This window comes from Amblyomma mixtum, chromosome 1 (assembly GCF_055824585.1).
Source record: "Amblyomma mixtum isolate Tamu chromosome 1, ASM5582458v1, whole genome shotgun sequence".
Taxonomy (NCBI): domain Eukaryota; kingdom Metazoa; phylum Arthropoda; class Arachnida; order Ixodida; family Ixodidae; genus Amblyomma; species Amblyomma mixtum.
In genome coordinates this window covers 14,477,057-14,501,142 of record NC_143012.1, presented here as the reverse complement: position 1 = coordinate 14,501,142, position 24,086 = coordinate 14,477,057, and the positions used below count along the sequence as shown (strand labels likewise).

The following is a 24,086-nucleotide window of genomic DNA, read 5'->3' as shown; positions in this document are numbered from 1 at the left end:
GCTTGCGCCGATGATCCTCAACGGTGCACTACAGGCACCATCTTCAAACCGGCATACGAAATTCGAAGTCTAATTCACGGTTCACCAAGATGCTGGGAATGACGATAAATTGTGTTTGAGAAGGTGGGCGAAACCTACTGTCATTAATTATTGAACAGGATCGGATTTGTATTAAAACGCAATCGAACCCATCGTTTTTCACCAAGAGTGCTCGAAGAGAAGGCCGCAGATTTATGTAGGGAAGAACGTGTAATGTGTAAAATGTGAAACTGGTCACGGTGTGATGAAAAGGTCCCGAGACAGGCTGTACCCGAGTTCTAGGACCTCCCGTTCCCACAGAACTGGCTATTAGCGTCAAAACGTATGGAAGGATAGGACCGCGATCTAATAGGTGGTCCGCTACTTGTCATTGGTGCACTGTCGTGGTCGAAGACAAGTACTGACCACGAGCTCGTTGGTCCTGCGCCGGTGCACTAATTCGTCGCTGCCGGCCACGGTGCACCATGGTGTAGCAGCCGTACACTTCTGACACCATATTATCCTGGGCACTGCAGCCGAAAGCTTTGGCGAATTCTTGAATGTGCCTAAGGGGGACGTTCACCTTGTATTCGGGAACCATGAACGACCTGTGGAGAGTTGGGTCTGCTGACTCGCAGTTGTCTAGCGCGAAGTAGATGAAGAACAGCTGCATGGCAGAGAGCTCTTCGAGGCCAGCAAGCCGCAGGTCAAGCTTCCAGATTCGCCGGATGGGAAGGAGCTCTTCGAAGGCCTTCGCTGCCAGGATCAGGGCGGACGTGCGGCCGAGAAAATCCCTGCGCGCACTTGCCACGGCCTCGCTCGTTGGCGAAGCAGACATTGCGGTGAGGGTGGACTTGGCGTCTTCGTCGAAGCAGCTCAGCAAAACGGACAGCCTGCGCCGACTCTCTTCTGTGAAGCTCATCGAAATGTCTCGCTCGTACGGGTCCTCGTGCAGGAACTGCACCATAGCTCGGTAGAAGCGGACGGCAACGCGCGCCAGGTGGAGTACGAAGGACGAGCTGTTGATGGGCACGGACGTGTTGAACAGGGCCGCCGGCACGTGGATGACCTGCAGGGGGCGTCGGATCGATGCTTGCGTGGAAAATTCCGAGCCCGCGGCTTCTCGACTGAGTAGCGTGCCATCGCTGTGCAGCATCTGCAACTTCCGAGCTTGCTGATTTCGGGAAATGTCTGCGAAGAACTGGACCGCGCTGTCGGCTCTTTGCGTGTCTATTGGGGCGCAGGCTTCTTGCCTATGGCTGGCAGACGGGCCGAGTTGGGTCACGGTATGCCGCTTGACTCGGTAGCGTATGAACAGTGACGACAGCTCACTGATCCAGGGGAAGTCCAAAAGGTGCCCCAGGAACACGGACTCCAGCTGGGACAGCCAATCGCGCGTTGGGAGTTCCCGGCCCGTGGAATGGCGCCATATCTGGGCTGCCTTTGCGAAGCAGCCGGGCAGCACGGACTCCACGAGCCGTGCGCACAGGAGCGTGTTGTCCTCGGAGTTGCCGATTGTGTGGCCTAGCAGGCTCTCGGCGAATAGGTCTCGCAGACTGTGCAGGTCGCCAGGTAGAAACGGCGCCATGCGGACGACCGCGAGGAAGCCAAAGTAGTTCAACGCGTCCAAGGGCGGCACATCCTGTAGGGCGTCTTCGAGTTTTCGTGGAAAGTCCGGGGCAGAGTGAAGGACCACGTTGTCGGCTTCTTGGATTCGGCCACCCGTCAGAACAGTCAGGAACACGCGTAACCCCTCGGTCAGCTGACTGAAACGAACGACGACGACGCGGTCGTCCTCATACGTCGCGCGACAAACGGCGGCGATGGAAGTACATGCTGCTAGCAGGCGGTCTTCAAGCTCATCAGTAAAGGAAGCGCCAAGTAGGATGCCCGCTTCGCGGACTGCTTCCCTGACGAGCTCCAGTGCATTTTCACTCTCCTCGTTGGCGTCGGCGCAGAGACAACGCGGTTTGGCTAGCTCTATCACTGTTGCGGCCAGATCTTCTGGGTCGATGCCTACGCTGGGTTGGACGACAGTAGCCACGCCAAAGTCTCGACTTAGTTCAGCAGCGAAAGTCCATACAGTCTCGTCTTTCACTTCATCCGTTCGGGGCCACTTCTCTATCTTCCAATGGGAAAACAGGGCGTCGATAGCCTCTTTGGACGCGAGGGCGGAATTACTTGTGTCAGTGCAGGCGTCGTAAAGGTTCGCCGCTACCTTGATGTCTTGCTCACCCGCTGACCTCACAACATCGAGCAGCTGGTGTGTTAAGGCATCCTGGAGCAGGGTATCTTGCGAAACAAGCGATCCTGTTTTGCGGTCTGCTGGATGCTCGCTCATCCAAACGTCGCATACATGCCTGTAGAAGTCGTCACATGGTTTCGATTCATGGCTCAGGAGTCCACTCACGTAGGACGCCTCCCGCTTGCAATAATCGGTGGTGCAGTAATACGACTCGGTTGGCTTTGACGTAGGAACGACTGTTGGAGGTTGCCGTGTGTCTTCTTCTGTCGTGGTCCAGTGTTTGGGAGTCGTGGTGTAATCAGTAAGCGTGGTTTTGGTTAACGGCTCTGGTTCACGGGAAGGAGCGGGCTGCGGCTTTCTGATAATGGCGTATATCGTGATCGCGCAGGATACTATTATGAGCATAGAGCCGATACATATGAGCATCAACAAACACCAAAACGTCGTTGACATTTGCTCCGCGTAGTCCTCCGTGGCGAAGTCTACGTGCTTCTTTCTGAGCTTTATAGGGGACCTACTAGAACGCTTTCTGCGTCTTCTTTCTCCTGAGGTCCTACTTGAGCGTTTTCTGTGTCGTCTTCGTCTTGAAGACCTGCTGGAACGGGACCTGCTGCTTGTACCGCGGCCTCTTCTGCGTTGCGATTTTCCACGGGTTGTGTGCAGATGACGCCTTCTCCCTCCCCTTTGCTTCCTTTTTGCTGATGATCTTCTAATGCTTACAGATTCTTTGCTGCGACTGGCTTTGGATCTTTTGCGGCGTCTACTTCTAGATCGCCTGCCACGTCTTTTCTTGGACCTTGTGCCTACTATTCTTTCCGATGATCTGCTTCTTGAGTGCCTGGTGCGACTTCGCGATTTCCTGCCACGTCTGCTTCTGGATTCCCTGCTATGTCTGCTTTCTGATCTCATCTTGCCTCGGGACCTCGTTATTACAACACTGTCTGTGTGTCTTCTTTCGGGGCAACTGATCTCGGGACTCCTTTCAGTGTCTTCGCGTTTCCGGCTTCTGCTCGTGCGAGTTCTCTTGGAGCTTTCCTCGGGACTTCTTCTATGTTGATGGCGCCTTCCTCTAGATCGACTTCGGGAGCTCCTGCCACGGTGCCGTTTCCTTCGCCTTTTTCTGCCGCTTGATTTGTTCCTGTGGGAGCTGCTACTTGTGTTTCTCGTACGGCTGGTTTCTGGTCCTTTCAAGCTTGATCTTTCAGGCGTGCCGGAACCTTCCGACTTCCTTGAACGGAGGTCGGGTGCAGATTCCTTGGATGCGGCCTGGGTGTCTAACGTTCCTCGCTGACTTGGCAGCGTTCCATCCTTAGGCTTCATCTGCCTTTGCGGAGCCGGCTGTCTACCTACAGGAATGTCGGATGCCGTAGACGTTCCACGCTTCTCGTCTGTCCTAGAGGGCGCTGATGTTCGCTGCAGGGATGAGGGAGGACGCACCTCCACACTTGCACGATCATCCGGCGCCGCAAGCCACGTGCTCGATGCAAGATCTGTCTGGCTCGTTCGCGTTAACTCTGGCCGAGGTAGGGTGCCACGAGTAACAGGAATCGAACTGATGCCGAAATCGAAGGCCCGGAAGGGCTGCCCGCTTAGCTCGAACGTCGATTCTGCATCGCTAGCCGGTCCTTCAACTGGTTCCGTCTCCCGCTTTCCGCCCTTTTTTCGTTTACGCTTGGACGATCGCGATTTCCTGTGGCTTCTGTGTTCACCTTCGCCACGGCTGCCGCTGTGCTTCCGACCACTCGAAGACTTGGAGCTCTTACTTCCATGTTCTGATCGATGTCCTCTCTTATGCGACCTCCTGCTCTTTTCTTTGCGGTGTCTCTGATGACTATCGCCCACTGTGGTCATCGCTACCACCTCGAAGCGTCCAGTTTGGGCTTTCGGTACCACATCCTGTAAATGTGGATGGTTGTGTCGATGATGCCGCTGACTGTCACCTTGGCCTTCCAGAAGAGACAAGCACGTGCCTGACGAATTCAGCGCGGCAGCTTTCGGCGTCCCCGAAGTGTCCGTCTGCTCGGCGTACAAACCCATGTCTCCTTGTGCTATCGGTTCACTCTCTTCGTGGACAGCCCTCATCTGTATGCAATGTTTCGACGAACGTCTAGTATGACGTAAGCGCCTCTGGTCAGTTTCCAGCTCTCTGTGCATCGCCTGTTCTTCGGCGTGTTTGCCACGTACTAACCAAGGGACTCGCGCTTTGCCTTCCACTGCTTGCTTGGAAGGAGTGTCATGGGACTCTGAGAGCAATGTTGTCATTTCTTTTGGGCGTGGTAGCTCTACGTCCGTTTTCTGGTCTTGGATCCCCCTCGCAGCCAGTGATGACAACAGACCCGGTGCGCTCCTGCGAAGAAACCTTCTGGCAACGATTGCAATGCTTGCCGATAATCTCCCAGTCAGCGACGAGTTCGGCTGCAGTATGTTCGTTTCAAGGGTGCGGATCATATCTGCGTGCGCAGCTTTTCTGGGTGTCAGCAGCTGCGAGTCTGCGGTCTCATCTCCCGATCGCCGTGTGCCGTATCTCGTCGAAATGTTTTGGCTCGATGAAACGTAATTACGATGATCTGCTTTCGTGTCTTCGGTGCCGGCGTAGTTTACTTGGCTGCGAGCCGTCAGAGGGCCCCTGCTCTCCCTGGGCCTGTCGCGCACGACATCTGGGCTTTTTGACCGCTGTCCACAGACCGCGGCCGGAATTGGGACAACTTTCGGGGATCTACCGCGCGTCTTGCCTGAAGCTGTAGAACGTGCTTGGAGAGTAGAAGGCTTCACGCTTACTGGTGTCACCGGCAATGTGCTCTCCTCGCTTTCAAGAGATGCTTGCGGTTCAGCTGAAGTTGAAGTACCGGCGCTTTCCATTCTCTGCAGGCGGCTGGAAGATCGCTGTTTGAAGGACTTCGCCACTGAAGGTTTACTTCGCTGCCGCGGGCGCTCGGATGCATCGCAGTGCAGCTGGCGTTGAATATTTTCTCCTTGTGGAACGGTGGCAGCTGCATTTGGCGTGTGTAGTGGAGAAAGTGGCAGGGAAGTACCATATTCGTTGCCGTCCTCCCCTTTGGCAGGATCCGCAGGCTGGATGTTTGTATCCAGGTCGTATTGAGGCACCTGCGGGGACCAGGCCATGGCCGGGCAGCTCGGCTCTCCGTCGCCGGCTGATCCTGAACTGCTAGGCGGGCTGCGCTCGGTGAGAGATGAGCGGCGACTGACACCCGTAGTCGCAGGACTGTCCTGGTCCATTGCTGGCTGCTGGAGAAGCGACAAACGCACCCGCAACTGCTAAGTCGTCGGAAGGTAAAGATGGCGTCTCGGAGCGGTGCGGATACAGCACGCACAGCACGTGAGAACGAGTGTGAATAAGAACACGGCGATGATGATGATGATCGTGCTTGCATTCACTGCTGAATTTTCACTTGGTGATTGTGCTCGCATTCACTGCTGAATTTCAGTTCCGTTACGCATTTTTCGGTTCGCGTCTTCGTAGGTTGTGATTTGTGGAGGGCGTAGAGGGGCCTAATGTGTATCATTCTCAAAGGCCTGCCAAAAATCGCCTAGCTTTAGGCTCACTAGAATGTCCATCCACGCGGCAATCTTTAGTATAAAGCGAAAGACTGATGCGTTATTGGCACACAGTGGTCAGTGATGATGATGATGTCGCGGTCACACCCTTTACAACGGGAGAACATCTGTCATCAGAGTCCCCCCGAATGGTTGGGGACCACTCTGTTTCGAGTTCCTCGCTGCTGTGCTTTTGTTATTCTGTTGTTGACAAAAGCTGGCGCTGCTGGTACAGGTTTTGCAAAAGTCTTTTTTTTTTTGGCCCGGCGTTACCGGATACGGTGCGGAATTTCCATTAATTCTCATGGATTCACGCCAGTGCCTGAACCAGACGCAGTATAAAATCAAAATTACGACCTAATTCCACCTTTGTGTGAAATTTGAACGCGACTAACTTAGGGGTTTAACCGGGGCAATTTATATTCGATTTTTTCTGGGCGACGTGTTTATGACCACTTCGTCTTACTCGAAGCGCAGTCTTTTCAGATGTTCCTTCATACCTTGGGAAACAACCACAAGTAGGGTGACGCGAGGTTCGGGTGACAAGGCGGGTGAGGCAAAACAGCCAGACTAATTCTTACTTGACGACACGCAGATACTGGCGCGCTGGCGGCGAAGGTTCGTTGATGTTCCTAGTGGCTGTATAGAAATGTGTTCTTCAAGGAGTTGGAATATTTTGTTCAAGCTTAACGCTTAATAAAACAGTCGCAGCCCAGTGCAACATCTGATTGGGCGTCCTTTAAAAGCATGTTCAGCAGTTCGAAGTCAGACAACTTTTGATTCACCAGGTGGTGCGAGTGTCTGTGAGAATTGATTTGTCCCGGAGATATCTTCTAGGAATGTAACTGGTCGCTTTAGCGTGAAGCTAGTTGTCAGAGTGGTCAGGAAACTAAATCCAAACCAAGTCGAAGAATGCATTATACTTCACCGTGGTGCAACGGTATGCGGAGGTGTATTTAGATGGGGACGTGAAGGAGACGGACCATCCTGCTCCAATCATACACATATAATCTCATTTGGCGTACCGCACAGAATCCCATTTTTGGAGGCCATGAAGTTTAAAAAATGCTTTGTGCACATGGGACACCCTCTCTGAGAGTTTTCTACAAATCCGACCCAGACTGCATAAAACGTTACTACCAATATGTTTCACATGCAGTGATGTGCAATCTGGTGCACCCCAACTGCATGAAAGTCTCACCGGAAGAAGCTACTATAAGAGGTCTTCATATGTGCTGCGTATGTAGATCTTTTGGAATAAGTTGTCCTCGTGAATGAAAAATACAAGAAAATTCCTAACTCGCTTCCCTAACTTTCCGTGTTATTTCCAATTGTTTTTCGGATGCTTTCCGAATGATGTGCATAAGGTGACATGTAGTTCGTATGTATACAGACTTTCCCGCTATTATTCATCCGCATAAATTGTACGGGGCTTATATGATTTATACGGAAAACATGTGGAATGTATACAGTGGTCTATATGATCCACGCAGAAAATGTGCGGACTTTTTCTAATCGTAAAGAAAAAATAGAGCATAGAGACCCTTTTTACCCTTCTCTAATACAAGAAAGAGACTGACAGGAAGAGAGATTAAACTTGGCTAAGTTTAAGTTTTGGCTTTCGAGGGTGAGTTTGTGGACGGACAAAGCGAGCGTCGGCCGGTGTTTCTACTAGGATGTGTCTTGTGGCGGACGGGCGGCTGAGGCGCATTCCCGGAGCATGCGGCAGAAGGGCGAAGAGCCTGCGTATAATTCGGAGCCGTCGGGCGCGTGCAACAACGACCTCTGAGCAACTTGGGCAACACCCGTGTTCTGGATAAAACGCCTAACGGTTACAACAACCTTTGCTGAAGCGGCTGCAAAACCGACGTCTGCGCAGGTTCAAGGCGAAGGCCCGTGTCCAGGACTGAGGTGCGGGCAGCCATCAGAGGTTAACATATGCTTACGGTTACCATATGCACCGCGTGCCTCGATCCAGGCAGCGACGTTAACGGCGATGCCGTAAGGCTTAACGGTGGCTTATCAAGACGTAAGGTTATGGCGACGGCCAAGGTGTCTGCAGTGTGATGCGCTTACGGGCGTTGAGCGCAATGTGTCTATAGAAGGGTTGAGAGAGACTCTCCAACTTTCGACAGATCGACCCTATCAATGTCGGAAGCATACGGATGAATGTTGCGTGCGCTGCGAACACGTGAAAGGCGCTGTCTGCTATAGGCAGTGTCAAGTGCAGAACGCCAATTACAGGGCGAACAGTCCGCGTACGAACGTGTTGTGGCCCGCTCGTCAGTTAATGCTAGGTATATTTTGGGCAGGACGTAGCGCTGAAAGTTCACAAGCTCGAAGCCTGGAAGGCAACATAAAACGAAATCACTTGTGCAGTGCTTTGACTTGTGCAAATATCGGAATGCTCCCTTTTCATTCGAACCCCGCATAATTCTATCCAGTTTCCTTCAATTTTTCAGTATCAATTTCTCTACGAAAACAGATGCAAATTTTGTCTTACAAACTGCATGCGAACGCCTTCCAGTTTTCGTCGCCACTATTATGTTTTAGTTGTAGAATGGCCTGGATAGAGTTGCTACATCTTTGTAGCTCCGTGTGAACATTTGTGGACACCGTTTGTCAGATGATTTCGCACGCTTGCTGTTTTATTGTACACCCTTGTTGCAGCATGTGCGCAATATCCGAATATTCGCAATTCAGTCTGAACAGTTTTCTCCTACTCTTGTTTCTTTCACGATGTACCTTAGGACAGTGAATCTTGTGATGAAAGGATTGTGACCATGGAAGCTGGTCGCTAGGTATGTCAGTCGCATAGCTTTATCTTAGTTCATCGTACTGCAGAATAATTCGACGGTGTGAAGCAGGTTAAGCGAGCAAACACAGCGGCTCGACTGAAGCGCACGAAAAGGCCTCGTCGAATGCCTTCAGCCGCCGGAAGGGGACGTGGCAGCCTCCGGGTCTGCCGCCTTCTGTGGTGCAGTCCTGCAGTGAAAAACAGCCGCGGGAAATTTTTATTCGACGCATCTTAACAGCGCTGGGACGGTGCAAAAAGCTATAGATACAGGGCAAAGCACTGAATAACAAATGATATTGTAACGGGTAGAAATTTATTCGGAAACTTCGGTACATATTTATTCGTGATGGTCGATAACAGTTGCTGTATAGAGAGAATCTGCGTCATAGAGGGCTGTACAAGCGATAAAATCAGAGTCATGAACAGAGATTAAAACAGGAAAGGCGGAAATTAATCCGATGATCGTTGCTGTTTAAATCATTAAAAAATGCTGGACATGAAAACGAAACGCGCTAAAAGCAAAACGAAAATAGAATAGAACTCTATTTACACCCTTGCCGAAATATCTTGGCTTCTAATGACTTTGAAGGCATGGAGCATTAAAAAATATATACATATTTTTTAGCTGTAATAATGGCGACAGCACCAAGCTATTCAACGGCGAACACCTCGTTTTGCGTTTTGTAATGCCGAATAGGGGATAAAGCGATATTCGCCACCACCGCATCTTTTAAAACCACCCACTTGCATCACATATATTTTGTAGTCGGTGCGCCACCGCCATATAGAACGATTTCGACACAGAAAACTCCTTCAGCCTCATGTCTACAGCTGCTCAGCAGTTAGTCGCTCTGCAGCGACTTGGTCACAAATCTGACAATGCTAGACTACTTGAGTCGTGGGCAGACGTACACAACTGCCGGGAATGGGATCACTGAGGGTGTTCAGTCACATGCGCTTTCTTCCATCGCGACCTGTGCTCAAGAGTTACCGGAGCTTGCATAAATAGAACACGTGACACCTTGCGTCGTAGGTCACAGATCGTCTCAGGTGCGCGAGCCGTGGTCGCAGCGGGGCAGGATTGTTAAATGAAACAAACGCTCACCTTGAGACAACCGACTGTGTAGAGCATCCGGTGCGGGCTTAGCGAGGGCAGACGGGGCAAGCGGGGACCATCGCTCGCGTTGACCGCGATCAGCGCCGACTGGACGCAGTCGTACGCCAGGACGTTTTCGACCACGCTGTCGGACGGCGAACCTGCCGGCGCTCGACATTCGGCGGGGATGTCGGCACTGTCCGTCAGGTACCTGGACCACGTCGGTTAAAATGGCGGCCATCTGAAGCCACCGCAGCGCATTCCGGTTGTTTTAACAGTACTGAAGGAACACCATCCGGGATAATAGTCAGTGTAATATCAGTCTCATCATGAGAAAAGAAATAAGGAAGAGTAAGAAGAAGGAAATGAAGAAGTCGAATCAGAATAGTAATAAAAGCAATGCGTGAAGCCTCTTGGATTTACTATCACTATACACATTGGTCGTCTAATGCTGAGGTCCCGCTATATATAGTCAAAACAAGCTAGTACCAAGCGAAGAACTTTATAACAGCTTCTCGCTGACGAATTAGCCTCATCAAACCATAGATTAACAGGGCACATTATTTTTCTTATGTTTTGTCTCTGAGGTCATCTCAGTGTACATACTTCGAGCATGCACTGTTGCAAGGGAAACGAAAACCCAGCGCCCACACTGCAGCTATCAACACCGCCACCACTGTCATCATCATCGGTCGAAAATTCACGTTCGCTTTGGGACAAACGACCGACTATACTGCTGATCTCTCCTGCGCCAGCTAGCTTATCCCCGCAAAGTTCCTAATCTCGTCTGCCCACCTCACTCTCTGGTACTCTTTGCTGCCTTCAACCCTATAGCGGAGTTGGACGAGACAGGCTCGTCATAAAATTCATTTCTGCGTGGCTCATGACGAGTCCATGACGTGTGTTTTCTGGCACTCCGGTTTAAGCTGTATGTCAAAAAGTGTGCCGGAAGTCACGTGTTTTTGCAAGGCTACTGGTATTCATTGATCCGTGGCACAGCGGGGTCGTCTGCATCGTTGACGCATGTAACAGCTGCTGGTGGCCCATCGCGACGCGAGATCACCTGCTGCTCATGCGCAAGCGGATTTAAGACGCTGACCAACAAGCGAGAGAGAGCCCTCACATCCGGCTTCAAACAATGTGTAGTAATGGCCTCTCCTCTCGCCCAAAGGATTTTTTTTTTGTTCGCCAACAGATGACAGAGCGAACATTGAGTAACCATTTTGGTGCCGTTTCAGAAAAAAAGAGTTGTGTCCGTTGCGAGGTTAGTTAACGGACCCTTGGTTCTTGCCTTCGCATTATATGCTCTGCAGATGTTCATTTCCTATTCTTGATTTCAGCTGGGATGTTAATAACTCGTGTTTTGTTCCCGGGCCCATTCTTCTCTCTGCTGCATCCCAATGATGTCCTTATCATTTTCATTTTCATAGCTCATTATGCTGTCCACAATTTAATTTATTGCCTTTTCGTTAGCTTCCGAATTTCTGCTCCATACGTGAGTACCAGCAAGGTATACATCAGCTAACACATACTTTCATGAAGAATACTTGTAAACTTCTGTTCATTACGGAGCGAATAAATACAGCGCCGGAGAGGCGTCCAGATGCTTTGTACTTAGTTCCATCTTCTATTGCGCATCGTTTTCAAGTATACACTCTGTAGATTCCTGCTGTATTGCTGCCGTAAGCGATAGAGCGTCAGACAGCTTGTGAAAGCGACATATACCGTAACTATGAAAGAAGATAAATTAATGTAAAATGTGTTCCCAGATATGTACAGCTTTATAATGAATTTGAAGCAAAAATTTTCAAATGACCACATGACTAGCTAATATCCAGTCTAAGGGCGTAGCAGCTATGGACAAAAGAAACACGAGGAAATTAAACATCCTCTACTGACACAAGCATGAGCATAAAACCAAGCAAAGATCAAACAATGAAAAAAAAAGAAAAGAAATAGAAGATTTTTAATATCTAAGGGACTTAATTATGCACATACCTCTGAACAAGACGCCTTGCGATGAGGTGGCCGAGGCCCCCTACGTTTGCCGCCACGGGCCCATCCGGCGCATAGAAGGGCACTGTGAACAGTGCTGCCGGGACCATGACCGTGCCGTCGGTGGCCACCTCCACGTCCGCGTCGAGCGGGTCGAAGTGCACGTCTGACGGCGACACGCGCTCCTTCCAGGCACCCACAGAAGCCAGCCAGTCGGCGAGGAACCGGCCTCGGGGCTTCGGGAAGGACGCGTAGAAGGCGTCCAAACGCTCGGCGGTATCGGCGTACGCGGGCAGGCCGACGACCAGCCGGGGCGGTGTCTCGAACCTCGACAGCCAACGTCTTTAAAGGGGCAAGAGAAACAAATTTTAGAGTGCAGCTCCTAAGCTCCCGTTCCTGCATTGAGAGGCGTCGCCGTCGTCCCTCGGCGTAACCGATCGAACGAGCACCACAGCGGAGGATGAAAGACGGTGATAGCGTGAAGACGGGCTCCGCGGTGGCGACCCGAGGTGGCGAATAGCTCACGCGAGAATAATTCAACCGCCACCTGCTACAGCTGCTCACAATCCGGTGGGCAGGTTGTGGAGACGTACGTCACAAGGTCACGTGACCTGTGTGGCCCCCTATATTGCTTCAAGGCCAAACAGGCTTCATAGAAAGATCGTCGAAATTGCCGAGTGCATGCTAAAGCTAACGCTCTAAAACTGCAATATGAGCTCTGATCTGTCGTTCATTGTCATTACAGCTCTTGGAGCGCTGCACGTGACCTAAACTCACCTTACATGTCACAGCCATAACTCTGTTGTTGAAACAGAAACGAAGCCAAGTAGCATCAAGAACTATAATAATGAATTTTAGCGCGGGAATCATGAACTGTAGGCGTATACTAACGTCTAAAATATGATTTTAATGAAGCAAAACACGCAAGCAAAGATTCGATATCTATACTCTTTTAGAGACGAAAAAGAAGTTTGACCGCTTATGTCTCTACTCTGTTTGGTATATGTGTTTTATCTCCACAAATGATAGCAATGTCTCGTTGTAATATCAGTCAGAGGTAACCAAGAAGATTAGAAAAAAGACATGTGCACGATCAAGTGGCGTGCTCTCACTTTTTGTTGAGGCAATCGGCGATCGCATTCGTCATGGCGGAGGCCTCAGCTCGAGTTTTGTCCGTGATGTGCGACAGGTGGGCTATGGCAGCCAGCGCCGGTTCCATGACGTGCGCGACCATGCGCACGCAGCTGAAGATGAACGTCTGGACATTGGGCGACCTAGCGGTTGGGTGAGAAAACGTACGCGCAATTCCTTTAAGGGACCCTGAATCGCACCGTTGGACGCAGCGATTAAAGGCTGAACTCCGTGTACGTGTACGCGAACTGTCGAAGTGTTTTGTTCGTGTCGCTAGCCTCGACGCTTTTAGCAAAGCGTCCGAGGTGTGACATCAGCGCCTGTATTCCTTTTTCATATTCCGTATTCCTTCTGCCCTACGTTATCGCCGCGAGGATATATCTGCAAAGGCCAAATATGGCACCTTAGATATTTTTTATCCGTGTTTATTACCTCAGGGTAGGTTCTCCGCTCTTAAGACTGGTTCACATGGAAGCGATTGAGCGGCGCGTCGCAGCGAAAATTTCCAACTTGTTGGAACCTTGCTGCTCACGTGATGTCGCGACGACTCAAAAACAGGTTTTGGCGCCGCGGCGGCAGGAATCGTTAGCATTTTCGCTTGCGTGTGAACAAACCTAAGTCGAACGTTGACGGAAGAAACGACCCAGGGCGACAGCCTTCGTAAGTCATCCTACCGACTACCAAACGGCTCCCGTAATCGACAGTATAGAAAGCTTTAGTATAGTCAGTATAGCGTATGCCGCCTAATTACCATGACTGCGAGCCAACAATGAGCAGTTGGAGTGAATTGGATGCAAATTAAGCGAGCATAGTGGGAGGAAATCAGTCTAAATGTTTTTCGTTTCTAAGACAAGAAGCGGCGTACCTAGGGGGCTCGGCAAGAGCGGGCTCGACGAATGGGGCGAGTTCGTCCAGCACGTGCCAGCTGGTCCATAGGAACAGCGTGGGGACAGCCATTTGCTTCCACACGAACTCCAGCACGGTCCTGAGCAGCGGCGACTCATACACGCTGGCGTTCCGACTGTACGGAGTCTTCGCCTCGACCGCGTCGCCAAAGGCAGTTTGACTGACGCCTGTAAACGCTAGGTCTTTCACCTGCGACCACAAAGAATAAATTGCGCGGAAGCGCTGGAGAACACTGCCGATGGAACTCTACCGTTGCACGGTACGGACGGCACTTTAACAGAGCCGACGGCGGCCTGGCGTTCCACGGTATACGAACAGCACTCCTGAGAGCAGGGTTGACTACACTGTACAGTTCTGCGGCACGAAGGGAACTTTACTGTAACAGAGAAGTATAGGGTCTCTCTACCATTTCAGCAACAGCACCATTCTTAGACCGTGAACAGCACCAACCGCAGCATCGCTTTTTTTCACGAGATGTAGCGCCCTCCGGGGGAATGGGCGAAAAATGATTGAAAACCGTGCACATGCCGTGTACCAAGAGGGGGGACGGGGGGGGGGGGGGGGGGGCTGTTATCGGCAGCATAAAGGCTACCGAGAAGGCGGCGGGAGAGCACTGGTCTCATATGCAGAAGCGGTTCAGAAACGAAACTGGGCTGTTTTGCACATCGCTGCACTGTATAGGAGCTGGCAATATTCAACCAGTGGAGGAGGAGAGGCGCGCATGCGCAAAGCGCCCGTGTGAAAAAGTTGGATTAAAGACTGCGGTAGAAGAACTGACAACTGGCGGTACAATTGACGGACAACTGAGGAACTGGCGGTAGAGGAAGTGAGAGATGGTAGACCGCCTATTCAGAAAAGAATGCGCATATATGCGTATAATCTTCGCCGAGGAAACGCGCCTGATAAAGCTTTCCCGAAAAAGACAGCTTAAACAAGAAGATAACAGCCATCGTATGTTCCAACAAGGAAAGTGGCACCCGGATTCAGCAACCATCAGTGTCCAGCGTAGCCCTTGGATCGCGTACCTCCTTGACGGCTCTCGCCGTCGGTCGAATTTCCAGCGCGTGATGCGCTGCCTTGGCGCTGGCAACCGCCGTCTCGATGGCGCCGTACAGCGCGTACCGCAACTGCACGAGTTCGATGCTTCGCTCGACACCAGCGACGTCCATTAGGCTAAGTGCGTACCTGCAAAAAGCACGACGGGCAAGCCGGGGTCTTTGAACTCGTTCAGCAGTGCTTCCATTTGCTGCTCGTTTCATTCGTGCAGCATGAGGCAAGTGAATGATGCAGTCGCTTCAAGTGAGCCCGGGAGTCGAGGAAACAGGTTCCGGAACAGCGACCGAAGCCCGTCCTTCAGAACTTCCATAGTGAGTTCACGGACGGCGTCGTGGGTAGCGGGAAGGGAATGAAAAGTTCGTTGAAGAGATTCCTCTCGTGAGAAGGATGTGAGAATGACAATAAAAGACATTGCGTGTGCATCTTATTGCATAATGCTGCCACCGATGATCAGTCACATTTTCGTGTGTCTCTTGACAGCCAGTCCTGAGCTAGTAAGAAGGGGTGTGCGAATACCAAATTTTTCGAATACGAATCGAATACGAATACTTGGTTCCGAATATCGAATCGAATATCGAATAATCAAGGACAGACGCATTGAACCACTACAAAACATTATTTGAGCACCCAAGAACATAACAGTTCAACTATCAGTGATGAAATGAACACAAAAGGTGTGTGTGGCTGCACAAAAAGTATCAAAGTCTGAACATTATTCTTAGAAGAGCGGAAATATCTGAGAAGATGGCTAGTACACAGCATTGATTAAGGCTAGCTTGCCATAAGCACAAAAGCGCGTTGCTGGGATGAACATAAAAGAGGTTGTCGTGAAGGAAAACCGGCTGCTCGGCATGGTCAGGCAGAAGTAGTTCCCTTCTAGCTGAAACGACTTCTCCAGCCACAGAAAATGCCCCCCCCCCCCCCCCCCCCCCCCCCCCACTTGGTGCTGAACTGGCACGTATTGCGGGGTATTTCGTGCACAGCTCTGACTATACCAGCTGCGCAGGTATAGCCACAAAGAAGCTCACTAGCGCAGTCAGCTACTGCACGGCCCAACGTTACGCATTGCTCTGGGCGCCGCGATGTTGTTATGTCTCTGTCGATAGGACTTGCGCACCGAAATGAACGCCGGTGCTCGCAATAGGATATTCGGCTAGATTCGAATATTCGCGTCGGGTCGAATATTCGGAACAACACGAATACTTGAATTTCGAATCGAATACGAATACTAAAAATATCATATATGAATTATATTCGAAAACTTCGAATATTCGCACACCCCTACTAGTAAGCAGTAAGTGCCGAATTCGACCGGAAATACCTACTTACCCCATGTCTGCCTTCCTGGACACTGCAGCCTGAAGCGCGCCGCCGCCAAAATCCACGACGAGCGAGTGTGCGGCGTGAGGACGAATCCTGAGGAGGGCGCTGAGCCCGTAGACGTAGGCCAACTCAACGTGCAGCGCTAGCACGTCGTCGGCCGCCGTCGGCGCGCCTGGAGGCGGGTCGTACAGGAAGAGGTTTAGCCTCTCCATCAGCCGCCGCAGGACGGCGTGCTGCGACCTCCTCGAGCCCCTGATGGCCATGCAGTCCCGTAGAAGAGTAGCGGCCTTGTGGCGTGCGCCGTCACCAGGAGTGAGCGCGTATTGCTCCGCGGTAAGTGCCAGCTTCAGGTAGGAGAACATGAACTCCTGCGTGTACAAGAGTGTAATCGTGTGTTGGTTACGTGCCTTGTAAACGTGGCACACTGGGAGAGGACGGAAGACAAGAAGTGCACTAAGTGTTCTAGCACATCCTGTTTGAGTATGATTGATTGATTGATTGATTGATTGATTGATTGATTGATTGATTGATATTGAAAAACCTTTATTGATCTAAAGGAAGGTGTAGATGCTCGAAGTCTTCTTTGTCGGAACCCGTGGTCCTGGGCGACAAAGGCTTCTGCTTCCCAGCGAGCTCGTTCGACCAGCTGGTCTCCGGTGCCCTTCCTATTTCTAGCGCGCGTGTGTTTCGAAGATCAACTTTTGCGCACAGTGCGTTTGAGAAATGCCGTTTTTCCCACTTTTTTAATGGGCGCTTCTTGTGTGCCCTTTCTGTTCCTACTGCGCCGTCTTTCGAATAGGTTTGGTTTGGTTTATTAGAGTTTAATGTCCCAAGGCGACTCACTATGAATATTCTATTCTTTCACTATTCTTTTAAATAGGAGCTCACTCACAGTGGTCCAAGAAGTGAAGCACCTGCTTACTGCAGTGCTCTTTTTTTGTTGCACTTCCTGTTCCTAGTGCAATGTCTATTGAATATGGACTTTACGGTGGCCCGGATCGCGGAACGGGCTCTATGCGCGAACGGGGATCTAGCTGTTGTATAGAGAACCGACCGAAGTGCTTTTCAACGCGAAAGATGTACGCCCTACTTTTGTCAGTAATAAGGAGGGCGTTCTCCAATGTCGCCAAAAACTTTCGTAGCACGTCATTATTTTCCGATTAAAACACTACCGGGTAGTGCTTTGACCTGCGATGCGTTAGGGGTGGTACACGACCAGCCATTTTAAACCTAGCTGTCTGCGCGGCCTATCTGACGAGTATGTTTACAAAGTTCAGTTTTTTGTTCGCAACTACGTTGTATAGTGCCAAGAAGTCGTCTCCTACAACGTACACCGCCAAATCACGCTACAACGATGGAAGGGTGAAAAAGCAGGTGGTGTCTGGAATGTGTGACTGCCCTCATTACGTGAACTCGTCGTCACATATACACCACGCGTTGGGCTCCTCCTGGATTCGAGCTTTAAAACAAATTTTCGGCTTCATTCAGCGTCGAAACATCGAGATTAAACTGGATAATTGACCCTCGCGCGGAAGTGAGATTTTCATTCAGCTTATATACAATGGCAATGCCGCTTACACTGGGGATAGTTCCTAATTCAGCTGTCGTTCTGTAAACGTTTACCGGCATCTCCAAATTTTGGGATAGTTTATACATGGATTTTTTTTCGGCAGTGTCGTAACTGGTGCGGTTAAACATTCTACGCCTGCACCCACACTGTGACGTCACAAGAGAGTTACAAATGGCGGGCGCAGGCGAAAGCTTTTCTCTCTCATTGCAGAAAGTAGTGCAACTCTCGATATCATATGTCCGCACACTGAGCTCCAGAGCAAGTGGAATATATTTTTACAGCTTCAGCTGTTAGAGGAGTTTTGGGTGGAAGTCACATCGCTCGCACGAAATCATTTCATCGTCACGTGACCATTGTCGGTGACGTCATCATCGGTCATCTCACCGATCGTTGTCACTATGATATGACACTGGCTCTTGCGTCTCGTGATCGATGACCAACATGGTCGTGGATGATAATAATGAGTCAAACTGGGTCGCATCCATAAGTCGCATGACCTGTTAATTGTGATTCATGGGGGCCCATTAAACGTCTTACACGGGACGGTGACCCTTTTCCTGATTATCTCCTCACACAGCATAACCCACGTGCCACATTGCGTGAACGTCCCTTGATTTTTTTCGAGCCACGCTGGGGTGAAAGGAGTTATTCCTTTCGCACCCCGCATAGCGCTTTTCGAACTTTCCGCGTACCCTGTCCACGATGCTGCCCCCGGGTCCACTAAAGCGGCCGCACACATGGTCGTCGAAGTTGCGGCACGGCTCCACCAGCGGGTTGAGCGAGTCGCGGAAGAAGTCCGCCGTGGCCAGGCAGCCGGGCGAGTAGCAGACGCTGCCGTCGTCGCCTTCGGGCGGGGGCAGCGGCAGCGAGGTCACGGGTTCGCTTCCCCTCACGAACGCGAACGCCATGAATGCCAGCAGACCCACGGCGGCCCCGACCAGGGCGCCGACACACCATACCGCGGCCGCAGTTGGCACCGAGAAGTCGTCGCGGATGGCCACGTTCTGGTGCTCCTCCTGATGCTGTCAAGGCAAGCACCGAAATGGCGGCTCGCGATGTGAAATAGAGAGGGACGTACTGTCGTCGGATGCAACAGGAGAAGGAAGCGTCAAATGGGCCTCAAAGGAGGCCCTCTGACCAGTGATTGCGACCTGTATGCCTGCAGTCCGGAACTGCGGCAATCCCTCTTCAAGTAGAGGGATGTGCCGCCTTGCCGCCGCGGTGTGGTTGCAAAGCTCAGGGAGAAGCTTCGAGGCCAGTAGGAAACATCTAAGACCCCGTTATTGCGAACAGGTCAGCCACGTATCACACCTTGAATTCAATGAGGCTTGATACAGGGCTCAGAATAGACTGAAAATTAAACATATCGGCAGGACTGCCTGTAAGGTTGGGCTTGATTAACTTGTAATACTTAAAGGCGATAGCCACCGGCTCCAGTCACCTCTAAAGAAGGAGGCGAGCCGGCTTCGAAACGTTCGGCTTTAAATATAAAAAAATTTTTGGTTGGAGACTTGTCAGAGTTTCTTATAAGTGTTCAGAATTCTTCGGAATTTCGCCTACTCGAAAGAAGTATCGCGACCGGCGGGAAAGGCCATGAGCTCGGGGTGAAGAAGCTGGTCTGAGAAGATCCATTATACAACGTGGTTTCAACCCGAGTACACGAGAAAGAGAGCAAGAGAGAATGTTAGTGAAATACAGGGATTTCAACCGAAGTTACGCAACATACCTGAAGAGGATCCGCGGAGCTTGCGTCGAACATCGGCTTGGTCATTTCTTCTTCTTCTATTCCCCGCAATCGTTGTAAAACGTGCCCCGGGGACGCACGATTAGAGGATCGAGAGGAAGACAGAATATAAAAGCTTAAAATATTTTGCATTTTGAATTAATCACTTATTAATTTTTCGCTCTTTCTCTTCAATCCAAACTCATTTTTTTTTTCACTCCCTGATCTCCTTGTGGTAGACTCCCCCGGTGTTGCTCTCCCGTATGCTTTTCTTTTGCCTTTATTATGTACAGGTGAATACCAACCTTTGCCTCCTGATTCTTGGCCGATCCCCCAGTGTGGGTATGTGACAACTTTTCAAAGGCTAACAACAATAACAACAACAACTGAATCAACAGAAACAACTATAGAAAGGTTAAGGAGCATCGTAGGGGGAAAAAAATTAGGTAATGTCGTGCTAATCAGAATCGATGCTACTGTGAAAGCGGTCCCATACGTACTGTGTTTCCGGGTTCTTGGTTTTCGGGTTTTGGAAAATGGGTTTTTTGGGAAAAGAAATGGCGCAGTATCTGTTTCATATCTCGGTGGACACCTGAACCGCGCCGTAAGGGAAGGGATAAAGGAAGGACTGAAAGACAGGAAGGAAGACGGGCCGTAGTGGAGGGCTCCGGTATAATTTCGGCCGCGTGAATATCTTTAACGTACACTGGCAGGCGCACGGGTTTTGTAGTTTTTCGAATTCGGGGGTAAAAATCGAGCGCGACTTTTCATCTTCATAATAGGAGAGGAATCTGGTTTTTCGTGGAAACATTTCGAAATTCGTTTTTTTTTCGGGTTAAACTTACAAAGTGTAATAATTTAATCGATCTTTTTTTAATCGGAGGGTAACTATTAGGGCTTTGTTTCGGGCTGGAAAAATCTGAGTTGTCCAAATATTCCGGAATTTGACGCTTCTTTGCTAATTAATAATTACTGACAGTAAAGAATGTGGATAAGTTAGAGTCTGGGCAGAGTAGTTCCGCGGGCACAGCTGTTCCGGAAATCGGGGGAAAGTCTGGTTTCACCCGATTTTTCAGGAATATGTCCGGGGCGCAAAAATCGGGTTGTACCAGAAAACGAAGAATCCGAAGTATAATTCGCACATCCCTGTGAACTGCCTTTGTCAAAAAATTTTTCGTGTAGGGTTGCACTTTTCTATCTGCTGCACTTCTGTACAGGTGTGACCTGCGGTGAAATTATGTCCACAAATGGCGATGTGTGCTAGCATCAACAAATGTGTGGCAGCCTGCCTGCCTGCCTGCAGAAATGTTTATCCAATGCTGTTGGCGCCCATTTAGTTGGTTTATGGGGTTTAACGTCACAAAGCGACTCAAGCTATGAGAGACACCATCACCTCCATCGAAATTCGACCGCCGCGGCCGGGTTCGAACCCGCGTCTTTCAGGTCAATAGTCGAGCACCATAACCACTGAGCCACCGCGCGCGGCGGCTCGTTGGCGCTTATTTAATGTAACGCCACGCTACGTACTTGATGGCCGCCGTGCAAACCGCGGTTTGAGAGGATGTGCTGTAAATGATCACGTGGTAAAGTGTGAATGATGGCACTTCAGTTCCTGCTAACCGGATCACACTATTAACGGATAACGCCATTGTAAAGCTCACGCCTAAGAAATCACGGCAGCATTTGAGCAAATATGCACACACGGACGAGCAGCTGTGGTATCTATCGCCTAGTACATGATATACTTAGGGCCCTTCGTTTTCGGGTTTAAATTTTTGCGGAACTTGGGGGGTGGGGGGGGGGGGGGATGTAAGGGGGGTTGAAAAGCGTCTTCAAATCTTCCGCAACTCCCCCCCCCCCCCCCCCCCCACCCCGAAACACACACTTTGCCGAATCTACACGGCCGACAAACGAGATGCCGCCACCAGTGCAATCGCCGAGATCTCTGTGGGCACTAAAATTCCCCTGGATGTCCTGTGAACGTTTTAGACGTCCATGGGACGTCCAGTGGAGTTTGGATAACCATTGGGGATAACGGTGTTTTATTTGGCTTCGTCGTCACCGAAAGTGATGCGAATGTCCGACTTTTTTTGGTTGATTCTGGCAAGTACCCCAACAAATATAGCAAAGAACAATTCTGCCGGCAAAATTCCATTTATGTGCGAAATATGAGCACGAACAATTCATTAGTTTAATTGAGCAAAGCATTCTATGGCGCACGCTTTTAGACTTCTGACAATCAAGTATTGCTAGGGACAGTACCTCAGTACCTCTTTCATTGAAGCCAAAAATAGCCATTTCCGCTTGGGGCGCTGAGAGCGTTATCTTTCCTTAGGTGCCTCTTCAGACAGAGTAGCGGTGAGTGAAATCTCTTCACACACAGAAGACGAAGGTTCGATTCCCGCTGGTTTTGCATTTCATTTTTTATTTAACCTTAAATTATACTTTTTGAATGCAGAGAAGCCATGCAAAATCAAAAGAGCCAGCCGAAATTTGTTCAGTGCCGCCTCGCTGCTGCCGCGAACTTCACTTCCAGCATAGCCTCTGGGATTTGAGCTCCACTGTGATTGATCCATTTAAGGTTTAATTTTCCAGTTTGACAAGCTGAAAGAGAAAACACCACAAGCAGCCCGCAGACGAAAGCTTCGTTCAATGACAGCGTACCTACCTCTGCTTGACGGGCTCCGGTGGGCTGGCATACTACAAGCTGAACGAAACAATTCCCAGTACTTCTTGTAGGGCATATTTGCCTTACTACGACGCCGATCAGAGCTTGGAGTGTATCGTCGGCATGGAGGAAGAAAGTTTTCTTTCCTCCATGATCGTCGGGCATGGTGCGCTGCGTGGCATGGAGCTCGCATCCCGAAGGTACGCTAAAAATGTGAAGTTCACACCAACAGCTAAGCAACTGCACAAATTTCGGTTTCGGTTTCTGTTGTCTCTTTTTCTTGATCACGGTTTTTCTGCATTCAGACACAATATGATTCAATGTAAGAGAGAAAAAGTTCAATTAGCGGGAACCCAAGCCTACTGTTCTGCGTAATGCGAGTTCACTAGCCACTGCACAACGCAGCGTTCGCTTTGCGCCATGGCTAAAACCTCGCCTCCGCCCTCGAGGCTCGAGGCAACCAAGAGGGATAACGCTCGCAGCGCTCCAAGCGGAAGTGACCTTTTTTGGCTTCAATTTCAATACACAGGTGGCATAAGCATTTCAGACTAGTGCGCATCAGTTCTTGCGTTTACATCCTCAGATAGGCGGGTTGTAGTTTAGTTCTCATTGGGGGTTGTAGTTTTCTCTGTCGAAGGCACCGCGGACATAGCCGATGAGTAAGCAGGTAAGTCATGTTTATTTCGAGTTATATTGTCACGAAGCTTTGTAGTCTGATTTTTCATGTTCTTTTCCTTCGGCACATGGCTCTATCGCTTTTCTTGCTCGCGAGAGCCGACCATGTTTACGCGCACCGCAAATGCTTCTCTCGCTTAAGCCATGCGCTTTCGCGCTGGAATTTTACGCGCAGATGGCATACAATAGTCTTGCTTTTTCAATATCAAGTTTGGATGATTTACTTTTATGATTTGACCAGAATTTCTGCAGCTTTCGCATAGTGCGCGGTTACCGTTTAAAGCGTTGCAACATTCAGCCCCTGTCGGCCAGGCAACGGCCACTGTCATAACCACTTGTCATAACCACCTGTCATGACCATTTATAACCTGTCATAACCACTCATATTTGCCACCTCCGTATCGTATTCAGCTTGCGGGCACGAGTTCTCTCAATAACAAGGTATGGAGTTCTGCTACGCAACAGTTGTTTTGGTGCAGTGGTCCCAAACTGTCACGTGCGATTTTGATGCCACCTTGCAGTGGTTACAAATGACAGCGATATGTGACAGCCGCTCCACAGATCATAATTCGTTCTGTTTTATGCAGATGCTGCAGCAACCGACGTCGTTTTCGTCACACTGACGTCGTAGCCCACCGTTTTTCAACGAGACTGAAGTTGGGTTGTTCGGGAAACTTTGTGAATATGTCTGACACAGTAGGGCAGTGCGGCCAGTCTGGTCATTTTAGGAACGCTACAGGTGGCTATGATTCGACTAGCCCTACGTTTGCGAACGAGACTGTAGTTGAGTTACTCGTGGAAGTGGAGATAGAAAATATGTCAGACACAGAAGAACGGTGTGGTCAGTCTGGTAACAGAGGAAATGCTGCAGGCGACCATGACCCAGATGCACGTGACAGCGACTTTGAAAGTGAGTATTTGGAAGGAGCGGCATTTCAGAAAACTGTGTGGTATTTTTTTTTCTTGGGGGTGGTGGCAGGTTATTGAAATTGATTCAAGACAAAACACGTGTAACATGTGCTGGCTTATCCAATTTTTGAATTAATGTCAGCTTTTGGCTAACTAATAGGAGAACGAAGACTTTGAAATTAAACGATGGACTACAAAAAAATAGTTAAAAAACAAAGGTTAAACATAAATCAGTCCAGGTGTTGTACACAAACTGCATTGATGTCTTAGACATCATGAACATGAAAAAAAAAGTACTCGAGGCATACTGCCTTCCTAGACAAACATGTGCCATATAGCTAAAAGGTTACTGGCGCATCTCTGGCAACCACATAAGCGCACACAAACGTGACAGTACTGTCACATATGGTGAGATTTTT

The 24,086-nt window shown here is 50.0% G+C and overlaps 2 protein-coding genes across 2 annotated transcripts; both read right to left on the bottom strand.

Annotated features, from left to right (window-relative positions):
- Positions 1 to 222: 222 nt before the first annotated feature.
- On the bottom strand, positions 223 to 3,040 carry LOC149365521 (uncharacterized). The gene has a single exon (XM_089543402.1). It carries the CDS (start codon positions 2,714 to 2,716, stop codon positions 407 to 409), a length of 2,310 nt encoding a protein of 769 aa, XP_089399528.1. The 5' UTR covers positions 2,717 to 3,040; the 3' UTR covers positions 223 to 406.
- Positions 3,041 to 8,469: 5,429 nt separating this feature from the next.
- On the bottom strand, positions 8,470 to 19,470 carry LOC149365520 (uncharacterized). Its single transcript, XM_089568784.1, has 9 exons — positions 19,419 to 19,470; positions 18,385 to 18,714; positions 16,129 to 16,490; positions 14,769 to 14,928; positions 13,703 to 13,932; positions 12,819 to 12,980; positions 11,710 to 12,048; positions 9,721 to 9,922; positions 8,470 to 8,803 (listed from the first exon to the last, which is right to left on the bottom strand). Exons 1-9 carry the CDS (start codon positions 19,461 to 19,463, stop codon positions 8,687 to 8,689), a joined length of 1,947 nt encoding a protein of 648 aa, XP_089424910.1. The 5' UTR covers positions 19,464 to 19,470; the 3' UTR covers positions 8,470 to 8,686.
- Positions 19,471 to 24,086: the final 4,616 nt, after the last annotated feature.

Excerpts from the sequence above, each read along its gene's own strand:
- LOC149365520 (XM_089568784.1), bottom strand. The coding sequence starts at position 19,463 with ATGACCAAGCCGATGTTCGACGCAAGCTCCGCGGATCCTCTTCAG. Across the intron at positions 14,929-16,128 it reads TCCAGGAAGGCAGACATGGG|GTACGCACTTAGCCTAATGG; the intron begins GTAAGTAGGTAT and ends TGCTTTTTGCAG. Across the intron at positions 8,804-9,720 it reads ACACAGTCGGTTGTCTCAAG|GACTGCACCACAGAAGGCGG; the intron begins GTGAGCGTTTGT and ends TTTTCACTGCAG.
- LOC149365521 (XM_089543402.1), bottom strand. The coding sequence starts at position 2,716 with ATGTCAACGACGTTTTGGTGTTTGTTGATGCTCATATGTATCGGCTCT.